This window comes from Trichosurus vulpecula, chromosome 4 (genome assembly GCF_011100635.1).
Source record: "Trichosurus vulpecula isolate mTriVul1 chromosome 4, mTriVul1.pri, whole genome shotgun sequence".
NCBI lineage: Eukaryota > Metazoa > Chordata > Mammalia > Diprotodontia > Phalangeridae > Trichosurus > Trichosurus vulpecula.
Window position 1 is genome coordinate 285,802,163 of NC_050576.1, and position 21,525 is coordinate 285,823,687.

A 21,525-nucleotide genomic window follows, 5' to 3' on the forward strand; every position below is an offset into this window, starting at 1 on the left:
GTGGTAACTGTGTGAATAGAGAGAAAATGATCTATGCAAGAGATGGTGTGGACACAGAAACAGTAATGATGGACAGCTGAGTTTGTGGGGTGAGGGGAAGTTAGGGATGACACCGAGGTGATGAACCTAAGTGCTTGAAAGGACAATAACAGAGAAGTTCAGAACAGGGTGGGTTTTGAGGGAAAAGCCAATGAGTTCTATTTTGGATATGGGACTTGCAGATGGGATTTTCATTTTGAAATGTCTACTCGACAGTTGGTGATATAAGACTGAAGAGCTTGGGAGAGATACTAGGGCTGGCTATGTAGATCTGGTAGTCATCTACATAGAAAAATCTCATGAGAGCTGATGAGATTGCCAGGTAAGAGCTTATCTACAGAGAGAAGAAAGCCAAGGCAGAGCTTTGAGGTATGCCGCAGTTAGGAGACATGATGTGTATGATGATTCGGTAAAAGAGGCTGAGAAGGAATGATTAGACATGTAGGAAAAAAAATCAAGAAAGACAAGGATCCCCAAAATCCAAAGAAGAGGGAGGATCCAGGACAAAATGGTGATCAACAGGAACAAGGCTACAGGGTGACGGAGGAGTAAGAAGATTGAGAAATGACCATCAGATCAGACAAAGACTGCAGTGTCAGTTGAGTGGCAAATGACTGACTAATGAGTGGAAGGAGGGGACCTGGAAGCAGTAAGTTCAGACATCTTTTTCTAGAAGTTTGCCAGAAAGAGAGGAGAGAAATATGACAATAGCTTAAAGAGATGATAAAAGTCTAGTGAAAGTTGTTTTTGTTTGTTTTGTTTTAGGATTGGGGAGATTTGGGTATATTTTTAGGTAGCAAGAAGGAACCAAAGAAGAGAGACTGACTGAAGACTAGAGAGGGCAATGATGATTGTGGGAGCAATCCAATGTAGAACATGTGGGGGAATAGAATAAAGGATCCATGTAGAGGAACTGGTCATGGCAAGAAAACAAGCCACCTCATCAGAGACTTGAGTATAGGAGAACAGAATGGCATCTGATGTTAAAGGTTCTGAAGTGCAGAGAGGGGAGAAGAGAGAGCTCATATGGCCTTTGCTGCTGCTGTTTATATTTTGTTCTTGAAGAGAACTATGCCATGACAGACAAGTAAATTCGATTTAAGTAAGCGAGGGATATGTAAAGTCACCAACCTCACTTTCTCCTCCTGAGCCATCTGGGTCCAGTGGCCACATATTCTTTCTGTGAGGAAAGGTCCTCAACTGAGAGGGTGGGCAGAAATAGTGGTGTGGGAGGCTTAAAGAAGGAAGAAAAAGTTTAGCACAGCCACTACAATGAAGATGGTGAGCTAGATGAAAAAAATAAGCAAGGAGTAAAAGGATTGCCTTGCTAACTTGAAAGCCCAGTGGAGATTAGATAATAGTTTATAGAGGACCCAGGCAGAATGGTTGATTGACTATCTCTAGCCCTGTTCAGTATTATGTCAATAGGATTGGAGAAGGTGGATGGTGGTTCCAAATTAGAATGTGACAGCTCAAAGGGAGTCAAGAGATTCACGAGTGGAGGGTAGTACACAGCTGAACTGATCAATTCAACTCAATAGACATTTATTTAGTATCTACCGTGAGGGTAGCTAGTAGAACAGTGGATAATGCACTGGGTTTAGAGTCAGAAAGACCTGTCTTCATGAGCTCAAATCCAGCCTCAAACATTTCCTAGGCAAGTCACTTCACCCTGTTTGCCTCCGTTTCCTCATCTGTAAAACATGCTAGAGAAGGAATTGGCAAACCACTCCAGCATCTTTGCCAAGAAAACCCTAAATGGGGTCACAAAGGGTCGGACTTAACTGAAACAACTGAACAACAACAACAAATGTACCAGGCACTCACTGTGCTAAATGCTGAGGATACAAAAAGAGACAAAAGATAGTCTTTGCCCTCAAGAAGTTTACAATCTAAACTATAGAATTCAACCAGTTGTGAATCTACATAATTGTACTATCATGTACTACTTATCCTTTCATCTTTTATACAAGAATAGCATGAGAAGCTTCCTCAAATACTTGGTTTAAATCTAATTATGCTACCAGTCGAGTAACCCTGTCATTTTAATATGGATTTCTGGAATCCCTAATAAGCCATGGAATACATTTTTTACATGTGAATACCGAATTTAAAGTGTTACTGGACTCATTATGGAAAATCATTTTTCCTATCAAACAGGACCATGAAAGCAAAGAGAGTCAAATTTTAGCTGTTCAGATAAGAAAATGTCATGGTACTTCTTACTTAATGAGGAATGGACATGTCAGCATTATGTGACATCTGTTGATGATAACCATTGTTTTCTTCTTTTAAGGCATTGTCATGTATAGCCACCCATACCCAGGGGTACAAGACCAAGAACAAGCCACGTAAGTCGACACATTTGTCGCTATCTCCCTTTGTTGTAATGGATATCTAATAGAAGAGAAAGTTCTATCCTTTGAACTCACAGACATATATAAATGAAGGTCAGACAGGTGGAGGTGGTGAAGAGCCTCCCTTCCTTCAGGGATGCAGAGAAGGGTTCCAAAGAGGAGCTCCTTGAGAGCAGATCAATAGAGCCTTTGTCAATATCGTCCTTAAATGTCCCAGCACTCCATCTTTGCTCTAAAGCTCTAATGACTCTCTACTCTTGTGAAGGATGTGTCCTTTGCATATGTGGTGTAACCCAGGGAGCCTCAGCTCTTTTCCATCCCAATTCTACTTACACACTCTTCAGTCACCTTTATTCCAGGGTTGTAGCAGTTTCAAGTAACAGATGTCATCTTGGCTACCTCACCTGAAGTCTTTTTTGTGTCTTAGACAGCTAAGCAAGCTGTTTTCTTCATGGTTTTAGGCATGAATTTTTTTCTTTTCTTTTCTTTTTTTGGAAGGGAATGAGCTTCCCATACTGACCCTTGTTCCCTTCTCACCACCTTCTTCCTGGCATAGGATTAGCAGCTTAATCGATATTTTAGTGGCTCTCTCCATCCTGATGGGCTACTCTGTCACCACAGCCAGCTTTGTGACCTACGTCGTAAGGGAACATCAGACCAAAGCTAAGCAGCTCCAGCACATCTCAGGCATAGGCGTGACCTGCTACTGGATCACAAACTTCATTTATGACATGGTGAGTAGCTCAAGCAGAGTCAAAGCAGGCATGGTGAGAGGGATCTGGGGGAGCAGCATTACTTGATTCTGATTTTAAGAATCATTATTTGGGTTTGTGAAAATATGGCCACAAACCTGTAGGTTCTTTTGGCATTCACCTAACATTGAAAGAATTAGAGCTGGAGTTCCTAATCTGGGACCCATGGACACACATACACACGCATACACACACGCACGCATGCACACACATGTATATACACACATATATACATACACACATACAGATATATGTCTATAACTGATATACATATATAGGATAAATGAATGGATGATAGACGATAAATAGGTAGATAATAGATGGATAGATAGATAGATAGATAGATAGATAGATAGATAGATAGATAGAATGGACAGGTTGATTGATAGAAAAATAGGTAGATAGATAACGTGTGTGCAGGCAGACATAAAGATAGGAGGACGGACAGATTGATAGACAAAAAATAGGTAGATAACATGTTTCCATATAAGATGGTGAGAGATAGATAGAGATAATACACATCTAGATGGACAAACTTAAGATAGGTAACTGTATTTCAATTTAACTGGTTTCTTTTGTAACCTTATGTATTATGGTTTATGCATTCAAAATCATTATTTTGAGATGAGGTCCATAGGCTTCACCAGACTGCCAATAGTGTGCAAAGTTTAAGAACCCCCAAGTTAGAGGAAGGGCCCCCAAAACCATGCAGTATAGTGGATAGTTCACTAGACTTGGAGTGTGAAAGATCTGTCCCCAAAATCCCCCTTAGACATTTAATAGCTGTGTGACCATGGGCAAATCACTTAACCTTTCTAGGTCTCCATTTCCTCATATTAAAGTGAAAGAATTTGAATCTGATGACCTTTCCTTAGTTCAGTTCCAACCTTAAATTTAAAGCAGGGTCCTCAGTGGTCTGAGTAAAGAGAGTCAAAGGGGAAAAAAACATAATTTACCCTCTTCAAATAATCTTAGAACTGCATAGAACTTTAGAGGTCATTTGAACCATCCCTCTTATTTTACCAATGAAACTGAGGTCAAGATGGAACTGAAAATAGGTCCCTTGATTCACTGCCTGCCTGGATAGAGGCGAGGAAGCTGCCATTTGAGAATATCACTATTAGTGGAACAGTGCAATTTAAATTTGCTTAAATATATCATCAACTAATAAGGAAAATTCAAGAAATAGCTTGTTTTATTATGGTTTTAATTGTAGTAAGGGCAGGAAGAATACATTTTCATTGGTAGCAAAAGATGGTCCTGACTGTAAGAGCTATTCTTAACTTTAACCACAGACACTGTTGGACAGGAGTCTGGGAAGTGCCTGTATTTGCCTGATGATCATAATGAGATTGGGTGGGCAGCTCACTGTAAAGATCATTGGCTTAAAGTGCTTGAGAGTAATTAAGTGCATATCCATTTTGCAAATGAGCCCAGTGGGGTTTGAAATGTGTACATTTTATAAGTCAAAACTAAAAGAATGGTGATGGCTTTTTTAGCCTTGATAGTATCTTTTATGTGTGATAACTATTAAGAACATTTACATCATAGGTGCCTGAACAAATCTACTTATAGCTCACAGATTCTACAGCTTACAGATCATTTCTGTCCTCATTCTCATTCAGAAAACTTCTCCCCCAAATTAAATTGAGGTCTCCTTCAATGGTGTGCATCTGGCTGCAAACTGCTTTTCAGCATTTAATACCTTTCTCTTGTTGAGAAAATGCTGCATCTTTGTTTATATACCTATGATTCTAAGAAAATCTGGGCTCCTGTCTCCTGCTGTTTTATCATAGAATGACTCACTCTGACAGGTAGAAATTGTCAAGCAATTACCTGAAAGAACTCCAATAATCAAAATGAAATCAATATTCTCAAGACTGAATCTGGTACCAAGACACTTGAATGTCTTATCTTTCTCAGTGAACTCCTGTCTACAAACAATCTCAGGTTTCCAAATTTAGAGGCAGGACTATCAGAGATTACTTGCAGAGTTTGCAAAGTTGAAGACTAACTTTGCCTAATATTGGAAGAGACAGATTCTAAAGTGGAGGCAATATGCATGTAACAAAAAGCAGAAACTTCAACTAAAATATATATGTACTATATATTTATATATGTATATGTCTATGTGTTGTTTGAGACTAAAAGGTTCATACCTTTGCATGTCAATTTGTTGTGTTCTTCATGCTTAAGATTTATAGGATAATAAATTTAAAAAAATCTTTTGCATATATTACACATCATATTTTACATCTTCCCACAGGTTTTCTATCTGGTGCCTGTTGCAATGTCCATTGGAGTTATTGCAGCTTTCAAGTTACCTGCTTTTTCCAGTGAAAATAATTTAGGAGCAGTATCTCTCCTCCTTCTGCTCTTTGGGTAAGCATCCTTTCCATGGTTGAAACAAAAATCTGTAGAATAAATGGAAATGCTGAAGAGGATCAGGAATGAGACCTAATGCTCATTATCCAATTTATGATCCTCTAAAAGATGAATTTTATGACTGGTGACTAAAATAGCATGTTACACTTATATACCTTGTTTTAGCCATGTTTTTAAAAACACGGTACAAGGACAAATTACTCCTTAAGATGCCTGAGGGAGTTTGCATTATTACTTCCTTGACACAATTGTTAAAAATAAGACCGAGTAGAATATCTGAAAATAATTAAAATCATGTGTGCATTTAAGTGTGGCAATGTGTATCATTTTCATATCATATTGCAACTTGCAAAAAAAACCACACACACAGTGATATGATGCTATTTTCTGTATTCAAATTTGGTTGAAATCACCAGCTATAGCTAATGGATGACCAATTTCTATTATGCATTGTCATACTGGAGCAAAGGCTGTTCCATTGTTTTTGCAAAGAATGAGTGCCACAGTTTCTGAAAATATAAGATATATTCTATCTATTACATTCCACCATAAACAACTCTGCCTTTATGTGTATATGTATGTGTGTTAACATCTCTAAGTAACATAGTGCCATTTAGAATTTATGCCTTTATGTGCTTTGATCCTTTGGTTATATATTTAATTGTTTGGGGAGAATATCACCATCACTGTTGTCACCAAAAAGTACTCATTGCAGGATAGGACGTGTTATCATTATTATTTCTTACGTTGCTCTTGAACAAGGAACACATGCCAGGATCAACCTGATATTAAATCAGTAAAGTTCTTTAAACTTTTGTGACGTTTAAGAAAAATATTATACAGTCTTTGATTTTTCTTCTACAATAGGAATGGGTGGGACCCAATTATGAAACATGGCAACCACCACACTGCACCATATCATTTCAACTTTGAGCAATTCAATTTATTTGTAGAAATTAAATATTAAGACATGACTTTAAAATTCTATTTTATAAGGTTTCTCTCTCTGGGGGAGGGGAGAAGGGATATAGAATGATATAAAAACAAAAGATATCAATGACAATTGATTTTATTAAAAGACATAATTTTAATTCTTGCTATTGCTGACCCACAGATATGCAACATTTTCTTGGATGTACTTGTTGGCTGGGTTTTTTCATGAGACAGGAATGGCCTTCATCACTTACGTTTGCATCAACTTGTTCTTTGGCATCAATTCAATTGTTTCACTGTCGGTGGTATATTTCCTTTCCAAGGAAAAGCCTAATGATCCGGTGAGATCCTTTATTAGTCTCTTAAGTTTCAGTGAATATATCAAAAGGTTCAATGTTCACAAACCCAAATTGGAAAAGTTCTTTATATTATGAGACCTTGGGATAAAGAAGGAAAACGTTACTGAGGGAGTGCTGTTTTAGAAGAAAGATAAAGTGGAGTTTTTTGAAATGGCTTTTAAAGCTTGCTTCCTGCCAAAACCATAGCTTTCTATAGTGCCAATTTTGGTTTCAAAAATATTTTTAAATATTGGTTCAAGAATATGGTTCAAAAATTTGGTTTAAAAATATTTTAAAATATTTTGGTTTAAAAATATTCAATCAACCAACTGGTCAGTCTACATTAATTGAAATGTTTGTTTTCCATCGATGAAGGGGTTGGAACAAATGGCCTCTGAGATCTTTTACAGCTCTATATCTATGATTCTGTGATCTATAGCTAGCAAATACAATGGTTTTTAAAAAAGTGAAGCCCTAATAGTTCCAAATAATTTGGAGAGCAGGAGTGATAATGATGATGAAAATGATGATAATTTGCATTAATATAATACTTTAAAAGCTTCCCCTATCATAACTCTATGTCTAACCCTTGGCCCTACAGACAACAGATGTTTAATAAATACCCTTCACTTGCTGAGTAGTACACATATAATTAACCTAACTTTACAAATAAAGAAACTGAGTCCCTATGGTGACATAATTGCTCAAGTGGTCACACAGTTAATTAGTGCCAGAGGTTTAAGGTTTGTTTAGTGCTTTGCATATATTCCGATGAGAAGGAAGAAAATCCAATGAGAAGGAAGAAAATGGTTTTCTCAAACAATGAATGATGCAGAAATGAAATATTTTCTTCCTATTGAGATGTAGCACATCCGTTGTCTCATACAAACACAGACTCACAGAATGGAAAAGACCTCAGAGATATGAAGTAAGCTGCCCAAGGTCACACAATTCATTTGCACATTTTTCATTGCACATTTATATTCCTTCTTTTTCCTGTCTCCCCCTCACCAAATAAGAATCAATCACTTTGGATCTTCCAATATTAGAAGTTCCAGGATGCATTTAGCTCTGGCCCTTGTGTCAAGAAGATCTGAGTTCAAATCTAACCTCAGACACTTCCTGTGTTGACTGTAGGCAAATCACTTACTCCTGTTTGCTCTAGTTTCCTCATCTGTAAAATGTAAACTGTAAAATGAACTGGAGAAGGAAATGGCAAACCACTCCAGAATCTCTGCCAAGAAAACCCCAAATACAATCACAAAGAGTCAGACACAAGTGAAAGACTGACCTATAATGACAAGGGTGAAAAATTCATCATCCCATGGCTAACTTGGTGATGTGTTTCTGGACTTAACTAGGTTGATCTTCAGAAAGAAAAAAAAGGCACACAGGCCACTATTACACTCATATTCAAAACCTTTCCAGCTTAGTAGACCCTGCCAGAATTTGTGATTCATTGGCATTCTATCAAGAATCCAGGGTCCCCACCAAGCCATGATGAGATATTGGAGAAAGACAGTGAAGAATAAGAAATGATGTTACAAAAGTGATCATTAGTATCATTATCTCAGAATCTTATAGAAATAGAGTAGTAAATGCTGCTCCTACTTTCTCATACAAAATTAACCAGCACCAGGTTTTAGTCTTTCCCACTCTGTTTCCTCAGAAGTAAAAGCCCAAACTCATTTGGTATTTTTCTTCTTTCAGACTCTGGAACTTATCTCTGAAACCCTTAAACGAATTTTCCTGATTTTCCCGCAATTCTGTTTTGGCTATGGTTTGATCGAACTCTCTCAACAACAGTCTGTCTTAGACTTCCTGAAAGCATATGGAGTGGAATATCCCAATGAAACCTTTGAGATGAATAAATTAGGTGCAATGTTCGTAGCCTTGGTTGTTCAAGGCACTGTATTCTTTTTCTTACGACTCCTCATCAATGAATGGATAATTAAAAAAATCAGGTAAAGTACTATGGAATAGCTTGTATTTAGAACCTGTGAAGGAACAAGAGGTAGAATGGATTGGGAAGGATCAATGTTCTTGTCTTTGTTCATGAGAAGTAGACAACTTATCAGCTCAAGAAACTTTTAAAACTCCTTTGAGGATGTGATCCTGTGACTGAAAGAATCATTGTGTCAGTAAGCCTGATGTGGAAGTGAAAAGAAGGATCTTAATTGGGGTGGAAGGGCAATTAAAGAGGTAGAATAGGTTTAGTTTTAGTCATGACAAACTTGAGAAGTTGCCCTCCCTGCATTGGTCATACCCCAGGTAGCATATTACATTGAAAATAGGAAAATGACACTCACTTTGGTGATAAGGAGAAAGAACAAGTAAGACAATGTTGGATGTGATTAGCAGTTTGGCTGTTTGGGCTGACAACAGAAATCCTGAAGGCCTTCTTATGCACTGGCATTAGAATTAATGGTCCCAACAGTGATAATAAGCAAATATGTTTAAAAAAAACCCAAGAAGATATTTATTATCACAGGTCCACTGGAATTACAAACATTTCATTACCATATCTCCCAGTAAATTTGTAAATCCAAATACTCATTCTTATGGTTTTCAGATCACATAATAAATAACAGATTTAAGAGGAAATAGTGATATTGTACTTGATAATGTTCTTTTCAGGAAAAGAGACTTTTTTTTTTTTTGCTTTAAGCCAATCGGATATAGTCCTTGTCCTTTCAAAAGCCATCTTATTGACACAAGTTCATCTTTGCTTCTGTTTAGAATCTTACTCAGAGATATGAATTCTTCATCTCTGCTGGAGGGCATAGAGGAAGACGAAGACGTTCGAGCAGAAAGGATACGGGTGGAATCTGGTGGCGCTGAATTCGATTTGGTACAACTCCATCGTCTCACGAAAACCTACCAACTTATCCACAAAAAGATCATAGCCGTAAACAATATAAGCATAGGCATACCAGCTGGAGAGGTAAGTTACTAATTCTCTCTCAATAAGGGACAATGTTTTCATTTTCTCTACTAAATCTTTTATTACCTTAATAGCAAAAGCAAAATTCATAACAGATGAAACAAAGATAGTAAAATTCACTTTTGCCTCTGGAGTTTTCAGGAGTTATAAACCATAACATTACAATCCCTGATCCATTACACAGTAGAGTTTAAAAGGCACTGGATGTAAAAACAGATGATCTAGGTTCAAATCCCACTTACTTCCTGAGCAAGTGACTTGACCTCTCTGGCCTCAGTTTCCTTATGAATAAACTAAGGAGGTTTAACTGGAATCAATGACCTTTTTCATGTCATAGGACCCCTTTGGCAGTCTGGTGATGCCAATGAACCCCTTCTCAAAATAATATTTTTAAATGCATAAAATAAAATACACAAGATCACAAAGGAAATCAATTGCGTTGAAATGCAGTTATCAAAATGTTTTTTTTAAAGTTTACAGACTGCAAGGTAGAATGCGTTAGATGATTTCTAATCCTCTAACTCCCAATTCTAAAGCTATGATCCTATGATTATCTGTATTATCCATGTATTTTGTGAATTATTTACTTCACCAACCCAACTCATAGGATTCTGCCCAGCTTACAATATTCCTTTTGCCAGATTTTCTATAACAAAACATGTCCAGATAGTTCCCCCCAGCTTTTTTTATCCTATACTACTTTCTTCTTGAAGGAACAACAATTTAACAAATATGAAAGCCTTGGAATAATGGAGATAGCATGGGCGTGAGAGACTGGAAAATCTGAGTTCAAGACCCATCTTTACATTTAGGATCAGTCAAATCACTTACCTTTCCTGGCCCCAAGCAATATTCTAATACTGTAAATTATAGGAGAGTCTTGAATATGTACTGATAGAAGGAATTTCCCTTCTATGTCAGTCAGAATGACCAACTGGTTCTTTGTCCCATGGGGTGGAGTTTCCTATATCAATGAAATCACAGGTATGAAATACCCTCCCACCCCCACGGTGAAAGGCATGGCCAAAACAAAGCAAGTTTAAGGGCTCCAATTGAGAAATAGCAGAGCTAGAAAAGACAGGAAAAGCCTGCAAAGACCCCTGAGTAATAATGGTAGGTTCTGAGATAAGTCATTACCGAAGAGCAATAGTAGGGAAAAGAGGACAATCATATATCAAGTGCCATTTTACACTATGAACTTATAACCTTCTCTGATAGCACAGGGTGGTAAGAGTTGGCAGTGACTCTGCTCATCATCTAGGCATTTGGAATAACTGAACTAGAGATTATCTCCTGTCTTGGATTTATGATTCTCCAAAGCAAACAAAATGATCGGTTCAACATCAGAGTCTATTTCATTTTCAACTGGCAGTGGCAGGCGAAATCCTTGCCTGTCTTGACTATTAGATTAGGAGTCCATCAATGAAATTTATTGAACCCTCTTCTGTACAGAATACTGCACCTGTTCTAAGAGGGGAGAGGAGAGAGAAATACACACACACACACACACACACACACACACAGAGCCTTCTGTCAGTTGCCATTGAATGCTGGTATGAAATTCCTTGTACCTTGGTTTCTTCCCCATTAATAAGATGTTAGAACATAACTAAGATGTTTATAAAATGTTGGGGGAATCTTAGAAACAGTTAGTGGAAAGTCATTCTTTATCTTGACTGTGTTATTGTTCAATCATTAATATGCTGGGAGGACAACAAGGAAGGATCACTGCATTGCTACATGCATATCTCCACTTCCATCTCCACTGAAAAAAAGAATTCTAAAGAAGAACATGGATATTTCTGCTTACTTTCTTCCATTATTTCCACTTAGGTTTCCTTATTGTAAACTGAGTGGGTTTGAAGTGAACACCTACATTTGTGGAATTTAGAGAACAGTCAGTCAACAAGCATTTATTAAGCACCTATTATGTAGCATACACTATGTCGAGGCAACTAGGTGGTAGAGTTGATAGAGTGCTGGACCTGGACTCAGGAAGACCCGCGTTCAAATCTGCCCCCAGACACTTACAAGCTATGTGGTCCTTGATAAATCAACTAAACCATTGTCTGCCTCAGTTTCCTCAATTATACAATGGGGACCAAAATCGCACCTACTTCAAAGGATTGTTGTAAGAATCAAATGAGACAACATCTGTGAAGTGTTTGGTACAGAGCCTGGCACATACTAGAAGCTAAAGAAATGCTTGTTCCTTTCCCTCCCCTCGCCCCAGCCCCAAACATTAGGGATACAAAGAAATCCAATACCAGTCATTGGCCTCTTGGAACTTAAATTCTAAATAAATGGTACAAATAGGATACAGATGGCTTGAAGGGAAAGGCTGTAGCAGCACAGAGAAATTGCTAGAGTGAACCATTCAGCAAAGTGATGATTTTGTCAATGAGAGGCAACTTGTAGATCTTCATTATTTTAGTCAGGTCAGCAAATCCTTTTTATAGTACACTCTCAAATGAGGTGTTAGAACATAACTTTCACGAGAGTATTTCCTCACATAAAGTACAGTTGTTTTTAGTCATGTCCCACTCTCTGTGACCCAATTTGGGATTTTCATGGCAAGGATCCTGGAGTGGTTAGCCATTTCCTTCTCCAGTTCATTTTACAGATGCAGAAACTGAGGCAAACCGGGTAAAGTGACTTGCCCAGGGTCATGTAGCTAGTAAGTATCTGAGGCTGGATTTGAACTCAGAAAGATGGGTCTTCCTGACTTCAGGCCTGGTGCTCTGTGCACTATGGCGTCACCTAGCTGCCCTAAGTATAGTTGTACCTTAACGTAATATGCTAAAGCGGCAAACTTTAACTGTGTATGAAAATGTTTGGGTAATTAAAATGAAGAAAAGCCTTCATATCCTGTGATGTGTGTGCCTTTTGGAAGACTCTTTCTCATGTCAGCTCACATATCTTTTGAGATTAAGAAAACTAAGCAAAATTGTCCCACCCTTCAGTGGATTTGCCTAAAAACTGTCCATAATATGACATATAATTCAGGATCAAAAGAGCAACTAGTATGTGATAACACACATATTTATCCTCAACCAGGACCAAGTGCCTTAAGTAAATGACTCTATCCTCCTATTCTGGAAGCTGGATATGGCCAGTGACCGATGCTGTCATTTGCTTCTTGCATGTTGAGTTAATAATAAACGTATGCCTGATATTTTAAACTATAAAAAGTATATGTTGGGGGTGGTTAGATGTCACATGCCTGGCCATTTATCTTGACATGGAAATCACAAAGCTATGAAAAAAAGCATCAATCGTTTATGTTTCTGTAATTTTTTAAAGTTTATAGACAACCTTGCCATAATAACCCTGGGTGATATGTGGTGTGAAAGATATTATCCCAATTTTACATATCAAGAAACTGGGACTAAGAGAGATGTTTTGTTCATTTATCACATAATTAGTAAGTATCAGGGCTGGGATACAACTTGAATAACTATTTTTCACCATCCAAAAGTATTTCCATTACTATTTGCTTTTCCAATAACTGACCTTGTCAAAATGAAAAAGAAAGAAAAGATATCATATCATTGCATTCTATAAATTCTTCATGATTGTATAAATCTTTTTCTCAAACCAGTGCTTTGGCCTCCTGGGAGTGAATGGAGCGGGGAAGACCACTATCTTCAAAATGTTGACTGGGGACATCGTTGCATCAAGTGGAAAAATCCTAATCAGAAATCAAACTGGGTATGAAAAAACTGGTATTCTAAGTAGCAAAACACAACCTTGATGAGAGATAAAACTGAATATCTGATTCCCCACTTGGCTTTGCTGATGGCTTACAAAGATTTAGATGCGGAGCTATTGAAGTGAAGAAAAATATGTTCAATTATTTTAGTAATGAGGATGTAGGCTTTTGTTGAGAACACTGGACCTGGAGTCAGGATGAACTGAATTCAAATCCAGCCTCAGACTAGCTATGTGAGCCTGGGAAAGTCATTAAAAAACCCTCTGTCTACTTTAGTTTCCTTATCTGTAAAGTGGGGATAACAATACCCCTCCCCCAGAGTTGTTGTGAGGATAAAATATGTTAATATTTGCAAATGCTCTTTGCAAACCTCAAAGCACTATATAAATCTCGTTAATATTATTATTAATATTCTTCAGTAAGCTAGCCACTGACTACATAACACATTTCCCCCTTTCAGCTCATGTAAGCTAAGTAAGCTATAAAAGGAGATTATGCCTATTTAAGCTGCTCTCTCTCTCTCTCTCTCCACTCCTTTGATCCCATTATTCAGAACCCTTGGTCGAGTTGATACACATTATTCATCAATTGGCTACTGCCCACAGGAAGATGCCTTAGATGATCTGGTAACTGTGGAAGAACACCTGTACTTTTATGCCAGAATACATGGAATTCCAGAGAAAGACATTAAGGAAGTGAGTATGTGATTGAAAAGCTGAGCTCATTGGAAAAACCTTATTCTTCCTGTTCCATATTCCCACCAATTTGACAAATGAAAACTATTGCATTTGCCAGTGTAATGAGAAGCCAAGCTTTAATAATGCCCTTAAGTTTTATGACATTACATCATTTTGGAATTTGTTCTGAATGTGCTTGCTGAAATGTTTGCATTCCCAACATTAGAAGTAAGGTAGGTGACTGGCCAAAGCTATAACAGTATAGACTTCATTTGGGCTTTAAATATCTTGCAAGGGTTATATTGAAAGATGAAATATCCATCACTTTCCAGGTTGTAGGTTTCAGATTTGAAAACTCTCTGAAAAGCATCCACTTGGCTCTCCTTTCTCAAACGCCAAATATAAAGGATCACATACCTACAGGGGTCCTTAACTGAGGTTTGCCTTGGTACTTATATATAATTTAGTACTCAGATCTGTTGTAGGCACTAAATTTTGAGACATTTGAATTGGCCTTAAGATTCTTAGCCCATGTTCACTACTGATTAGGTCTCTGGGGAAACTCTCTGTAACTCAGTTATGGAACCTCAAAAAAACAAACAAAAAAAAAAAACCAAAAATAAATCCTACAACTTTCTTAGCATCAAAAGTACCAAGCAATTCTTTAAAGATAGAAGTGACTACTAAAATGAAGTTAAGATATATTCAGAATAGGCAATAATTTCCCCAAGCAGTTAAACTATGTGGAAAAGGAATTTCAAGTCAGGATTTAAAATTTTGGCCAGAGTAGTTTCCATTTTGATTTTGGTAATCAACTACGCCTCTTTACTTATTAAAGGCAGAATGGATTAGTCTACAGATATGTTTGTCTCCTGTTAAGATTCAGAGGGATGTACCTTTTTTCAGGTTGGAATCTCTTTGCTAGCATAATTTCACATCAGAAATAGCTACAAGCGCATCCCTTGGGTAGATACACACTGTAGGTAGGGGTTGGATTAGATGACTTCAAAGGCTTCTTCCACCTCTATCTATGATATGATTGTATCACTCAAAATGCATAAAGAAATCCAAGTTTACCAGAACATAATACATACAAGAACATAAGTTAGACACACATACAACACACATACATATAAGTGTATATGTACATATACTTATATAACATAGCTAAATTTTAAACCTTTTTTCCATTTTACTAATTCCTAAAATCCAATGTATTCCTTTTGAAAAATTGCTCTTTAGTCCCTTACTAGAAAAGGGAGCCACCGCTTTTCCATGTAGATGTAAGTTCGCACTAAGAATATCAGGATTTCTACCTAATATTGACCTGTGAGGTTGTTATTAGATTCTGTTAGGACTTATTCATGTTTGTATCTACTACCTATTTGCAATATTCCTTATTTTAAACATACGGGGCCATCTCTAGTCATTCTGATCTATATTTTGCCACTGGACCCACATGGCTCCAGAGGAGAAAGTGAGGCTAGTGACTTTGCACAGCCCTTCTTCCCTTAAATCCAATTCACTTGCAAGGCATGGCATCACCTTCCTGATGTCATGATCCTCTTTCAGAACAAAGGACAATCAACAATATTTTATATATAATCAACTTTTTCAAACATTCATATCTTTCCTTGTAATTATTTGTACAGAGCTTCAACAGTTTCCAAATTTCTTCCCTAAGGTTTTAGATAGGCTGAAAATGGTTCTGAGGGTACACTCCACAGACAGGACAAATGCTGAATGGATATGGCACATCGGATTTCATGGTGCCATTACTATAGGTCTTGCAACAGAGACTTAAACATACTTTATGGGCATGACTGCTGCTGCAGTGTGATAAAGTGTCGACAGCCCTAGGTCATTTCTAAAAGAAAAACCTAGGAGTGAATGGGTATATATTTTCTGATCATTGGTCCTGAATCCTAAGATGTGTATTGAAAGATGCTTGGAATGAAATATTAAAAGTAAGGCAAGTGAAGGATCAAAACTAGAATAGTATAGACTAGACTGATTTGGGGCTTGAAATATGGGAGCTAGGTCATACAAAAGGAGATGCTCTAAACATCTGAGTCAGTCAAAGGAAAATGACACTGAAGGAAGCCTCTGGCCATGTTTACTCATCATCTCAAGAACGATTACTGAAATTCCTGGGCTGAAGAATGATCAAATAGAGAGGATTTTTTTTTCAACACCAAATACTCAGTTTTTTAAAAATGAAAACATTATAGTTTCTGTTTAGTTGGTTCAGCAAGGCAGGTTTGCAAAAGTAGTAGGCAGAAAGGCACACTTGATAAGACAGCTGGCCTCAGAATCAAGAAAACCTGAGGTCAAACTATGCCTCTGACACATTGGCCATGCCACCCTGGCTCTGTGTCACTCTGTGTCACTATCAGTGTCCCAGAAGACTATGATTATAAGCTACAGGGGAGGCGCGAGTCTGCACTGATAGAGGGAACTTCTTCCCTAGAAATTCCCTATACCAATGGAGTTACAAGTCCAGTCTCTATTCCAGCTCCTTACTATATTTTGTGGTTTCTTATTTATTCAGTTGAAAACATTCATTTCAAAGCTAGAACTTTGTGGAGTAGATGGTTATAGGGAAGGGAAAGGAAGGGAAGAGAACAAGCATTTATACAATGCCTACTATGTGCCAGACATTGTGTTAAGTACTTTACAAATACTATCTCATATGGGGAAAAAAGAAATCTACATGATAATTTTGTTGTATATTTAAGAGAAATAGCAAGTTGTGCATAGTAGACTTGCAGTTTCATATATAAACATCTTTTTATTGTACTGTTATAGAAATTCTTATTTTATTCCATCAATTAAAAATAAATTAAAAAACAAATATTATCTCATATGGTTATTTTAAAAAAAAAAACACTTTGTGTTTCTGCTTTAAAACTTCACCACCATCTGTTATATGTCATTTTAAGTGTTATACTCTGGTAATCATGGTTTTATTAAGGTTTTTAGGATCACCGGATCATAGGTAGAGAATTAGAAGGAACCTCAGAGGTAATCTAATTCAACTGCTCCCCAAATCATGGAGTCCTTTTACAACAGCCCCAACCAGTGTACACTGAGCTCCCGCTGAAGCTTTCAAGCAATGGAGAATTCTCTTTGGGATGGCTTTAATTTAGGGAAATTTCTTCTTACCATTGACCCCCAAATCTGCCTCCCTTTAAAATCCAATCATCACTTCTAGTTCTCTGTCTGCTCCAAAAGACAAATTCTTTTACTACTTTTTGGTAAAGTGCATACGTCTGTATAAAGGTACTCTAATTTCCTTTTGATTTTTTTTCTACAGATTGTTCATAAACTTCTTTGGAGACTTCAGCTGATGCCCTATAAAGAAAAAGTCACATCTATGTGCAGCTATGGCACAAAAAGAAAATTATCAACCGCAATAGCCTTGATTGGGAAGCCATCAATTCTGCTGCTGGTAGGAGAATAATTTATTCTCAGGCTGCTAAGCTTTCGAGAAGGCAGATCACATTTTCACAAACTTACACAGATCACACTTTTTTGTCTACATATTTCATCTAAATCAATTAACATCAGAGATCAATTTTGCACTCAAACAAGATACCAGAAAAGATGCTTTCTTTTGAAACTCTAGACTTCTGTGTGGATTTCAGCAGAGCAACAGAATATGTCATGAATAATTCCCAGGAATTCAGACTAGTGGACTTAAGGCCAGAGCTTGATAGGATTTAATTCCTAGTTAATGAAAAGGTCATCTTTCCCCCCTTTTCCCCTTATTTCCTCTCCCTACAGATCGCAAAAGTTCTTATAGTTTAATCATGATCTTCCACTAGCTACAGAATATATCCTAGTTTTTTTTGTACAGTCCTGCCTAACTTCTTTGATGCTAACCCAGTTTCTATTTCAATGCTGTAGGATTGACTACCTTGAGTAGCCCTTCATAGCCTTCAGGAATCTGCTTTTTCAGACCTCAGAGTCTGACTGTCAGCAAGGACTTCTCATTCTCCTGATTCCACCCACCTTGTTCAGTCCTTCTGGTCCACTAGCCATGAAGTCTATTCTTCACCCTCCTCCAGTTCTCAGTAGTAAATTAGTTCCCCTCCAACCCCCACCATCTGGACCCTAGCGGTTACTTCCCCTAAATTCCCAGCTTTTGTACCACCCTATGTTGTAAGTCTGCATGCATGGTCTTTAAGAGGCTGCTTGCCTTCTCATCTCACCTGAGTCTCTGTCCTGCTTAGATCTCTGAAGCAGTTCTATAACCTCGGTCTTTTTGTCTAGTTCATCTCCCTGGATGGACAAAATCATTTCCAACTAATTCATGTAGGCTATAATCAGGAATCTTCCCTTTATCATTGCTTCTTTCAAGGTCTCACTTTCCTTTACTCTGAAAAATGAAAGGAAATGAGATTGGCTAGAGATGTTCTACCAACACTTGCTAATGAAGACAGGACATTTTTTAAAAGAAAATATTTTTATCTGACTTTGGATATTATGAATGATTTACTATTAAGAGGTATAATGTATAGAGATAATTTGGAATCCAGATGACAGGGTTCAACCCTGACTTGCACACTTACTAGCAGAGTGACTCTGGGAAAGTCCCTAATCCCTATGGGCCTCAGTTTCCTCATCTTGTAAAATAGAAGTGTAATACTTGACTAGATTCTAAAGTTTGCTTCCTGGTCTCAATCTATGAAACTATGATTCTGTGATAATATACATGATCTTACCCAAAGTTATATAGTCAATTAGTATTTAGTAAGTATTAATAAAATGGGTTGGCCCCGGCAGACCTATTTAGAGGTAAAGGAGTTTTATACCCAAGTATGACAAGCTTCACCCAGGGCAGATGACGAAAAAAGGATAGAGGGAAGTGGATCAGAGTAGACCTATTATCTAATATTTTGACATTTTAGTTAACTTTTCTAGCTAACTAGGTGTTAATCTGTTGTTTCTGTAATGATCAGAGATGGCAGGGGCTGTCAATGCCATCCAGATCTAATGCTTTCAAATGTTAATGCTCTGTGGTAAAGCCCTGTTCACCCCCACCCTAGTGATGGCTCTCATCTTTGGACATACAGATGATACAAACAATGGAAGGCACAAAGCTTCCCATTCATCCAGAAGCACCTATACCATTTATTCACAGGGATCCTCTTCTTTCAGAGACTTCTAAATCTACAAGAGCCCCTACAATGTCTAGGGTTTTGTATAATAAAAATCTTACAAACTAACTTGAATTTAATTATACTATGGGTCAAATAGTTCTCTCAAAGGGCTGAACTAGATTCAAAGAGTTTAAGTTTACAGATAAGAAGATTTCCGCTCAACATAAAGCTCAATTTTTAACAATTAAAGCTGGCCAACAGTGGAATGGGCTGCATTGTGAAGTAGTAAAGAGCCTATCACTGGCAGTATTTTAGCATAGGCTAAGTCAGTCAACAATGTTTTAGGAGACATTCCTTCTAAAACTGAAATGGGACTAGATGACCTTGATGGTGCCATCCACTTTGTGGCCCTATGAAATCAGACCCCAGAGGGTCTTAACGAATACTGCAGCTCACTGCAATTCCCACCCAGAAGCTCATTGCTGAGGCTCTATCTCCCTCAACTTCAGCACTATAATGGAATCCTAGGGGCATAAACATTTTTTAAAAATGTAAACAAACCAGCCCTAGGGTCTCCAAGGGGATGAGAGACATAAGGGCTTTGAAAAGCTAAAAGGACTATACAATGCAAGGCATTAATGAATCTGGCTGAACCTCATCAGATATGGTGAGGAAAAAGGTGAAATGTTTTATGTGCATTTGTATAAACATAGCCTTCAAAAAAGATGAATGGCCCTTGCATGGGAAAAGTCCTATTGGGTTTTACTGATTCCTAAAACTCTTATATCTCTTTATAAAATGGCTTTCAGTGGCCAGTTAGGTGGCATAGTGGATAGAGTACCAGCCACAGAGTCAGGAGGACTTGAGTTCAAATCCAGCCTCAGACATCTGTTACTTATTAGCTATGTGACCCTGGGCAAGTCACTTAACTCTGATTGCCTTACAAAAAATAAAAAAAATAAAATGGCTTTTAGCCCTTTACCTAAGAAGGGAGTGAATCAACACTTATTCTATGCCTAAGTAAGTATATTACCTATATAATATACTATATTACCTGAGTAAATTCCCTCTAGAAATAGCTGTATATCTACCTACTGCTGGCCTATGATAGTATGTTAGGATTTATTACTTTCTTTGGCAATTACCTATTTGCTATATAGAATCCATTTCCAAAACATGACTTGTACATTTTATCTTAATTATTTGAGCAGAATCTATTTTTCTTTCACTTTTATGATCATTCAACAAACATTTCTTAAGCAACCACTGTGCTAGATGCTGGTGATGCTCCAATGAATCTGTGATTCATTGGTATGGGGTATTCCTTCCAATAATATAGATGGCAGCTCATCCATTCTGACCCTTCCTGTCTAACTCATATCCATGTCATCCCACAAGTTGGTCACAGGGCGTCCAACCTAATGTACCATCTTCCCTTTCTGGTTACATTGCAAGGATACTGGCAGAGCATGTGAGTTGTCTGTTGGTTCTCCCTTGCTCTTGCCACATTCCCAGCCCATCTCTTTTGGTCATTTTGATGGCATCCTTTATGTTAGTCCTTCTTCATAGTTCCTTATATAGTCTCTGTTGTATCGCCTACTCACATTCACCATGTGCCTCACCACTGCCTTCTGATTGAATCTCTAGTGTTCCATAATTTATAGCCATATAAGGCCAATAGAATATTGATATTTAAAAAAAAGAACCTTTGTTTCAGGAAGAAGGTGGGCATTATTAAAGCAGTTTTGCAATTTCCTTGCTTTCCTTCTTTTGTTTAATTCCCCTTTACTTTAATTTTCTTTAATGAATTATCTTTTGCTATTGCAGGAGTCTCTTAAATGGTCTTTGTACCTGAAACCTCTCTACCCCCTAATCCATATTCCAGATACCTGTCAATGTACTTGCTGTTCCTTAAGCACAGGTCTGACCACATCATTAAAACTCTCTTACTCAATAAACTCCAATGGCTCCCTCATATATCTAGGATCAAAGACAAACTTCTATTTGGAATATAAATACCTTCTCGACCTGGTTCCAATATACCTTTCATGGCTTATTTTACATTACTCCCCTTCACATTTTATCATTAAGTTAATATTAAGTTAAAATGACTTCTTGTTATTGCTCCTACACAACATTTACTCTCCCATTTCCATGCCTTACCACAGGCTGATGTATTCCCATTTCACCTCTACCACTAAGAATGCCTAGCTTCCCTTAAAATTCATAACAGCTCAAAGACTACTTCCTTAGGGAGCTTTCCTGATCTCCCCAGCTGCTACT

The 21,525-nt window shown here is 37.6% G+C and overlaps 1 protein-coding gene across 1 annotated transcript in view; it reads left to right on the top strand.

The window, feature by feature from the left end:
- The window catches only part of ABCA12 (ATP binding cassette subfamily A member 12), a 230,920-nt gene that overhangs the window by 198,937 nt on the left and 10,458 nt on the right, over positions 1–21,525 (top strand). Inside the window, exons 40-48 of the mRNA XM_036755721.1 lie at positions 2,336–2,390; positions 2,953–3,130; positions 5,415–5,530; positions 6,648–6,807; positions 8,515–8,768; positions 9,544–9,748; positions 13,350–13,459; positions 14,014–14,155; positions 17,454–17,588. Of these exons, the coding sequence (XP_036611616.1) occupies positions 2,336–2,390; positions 2,953–3,130; positions 5,415–5,530; positions 6,648–6,807; positions 8,515–8,768; positions 9,544–9,748; positions 13,350–13,459; positions 14,014–14,155; positions 17,454–17,588 (1,355 nt within the window). The remainder of the gene's footprint in view (positions 1–2,335; positions 2,391–2,952; positions 3,131–5,414; positions 5,531–6,647; positions 6,808–8,514; positions 8,769–9,543; positions 9,749–13,349; positions 13,460–14,013; positions 14,156–17,453; positions 17,589–21,525) is intronic.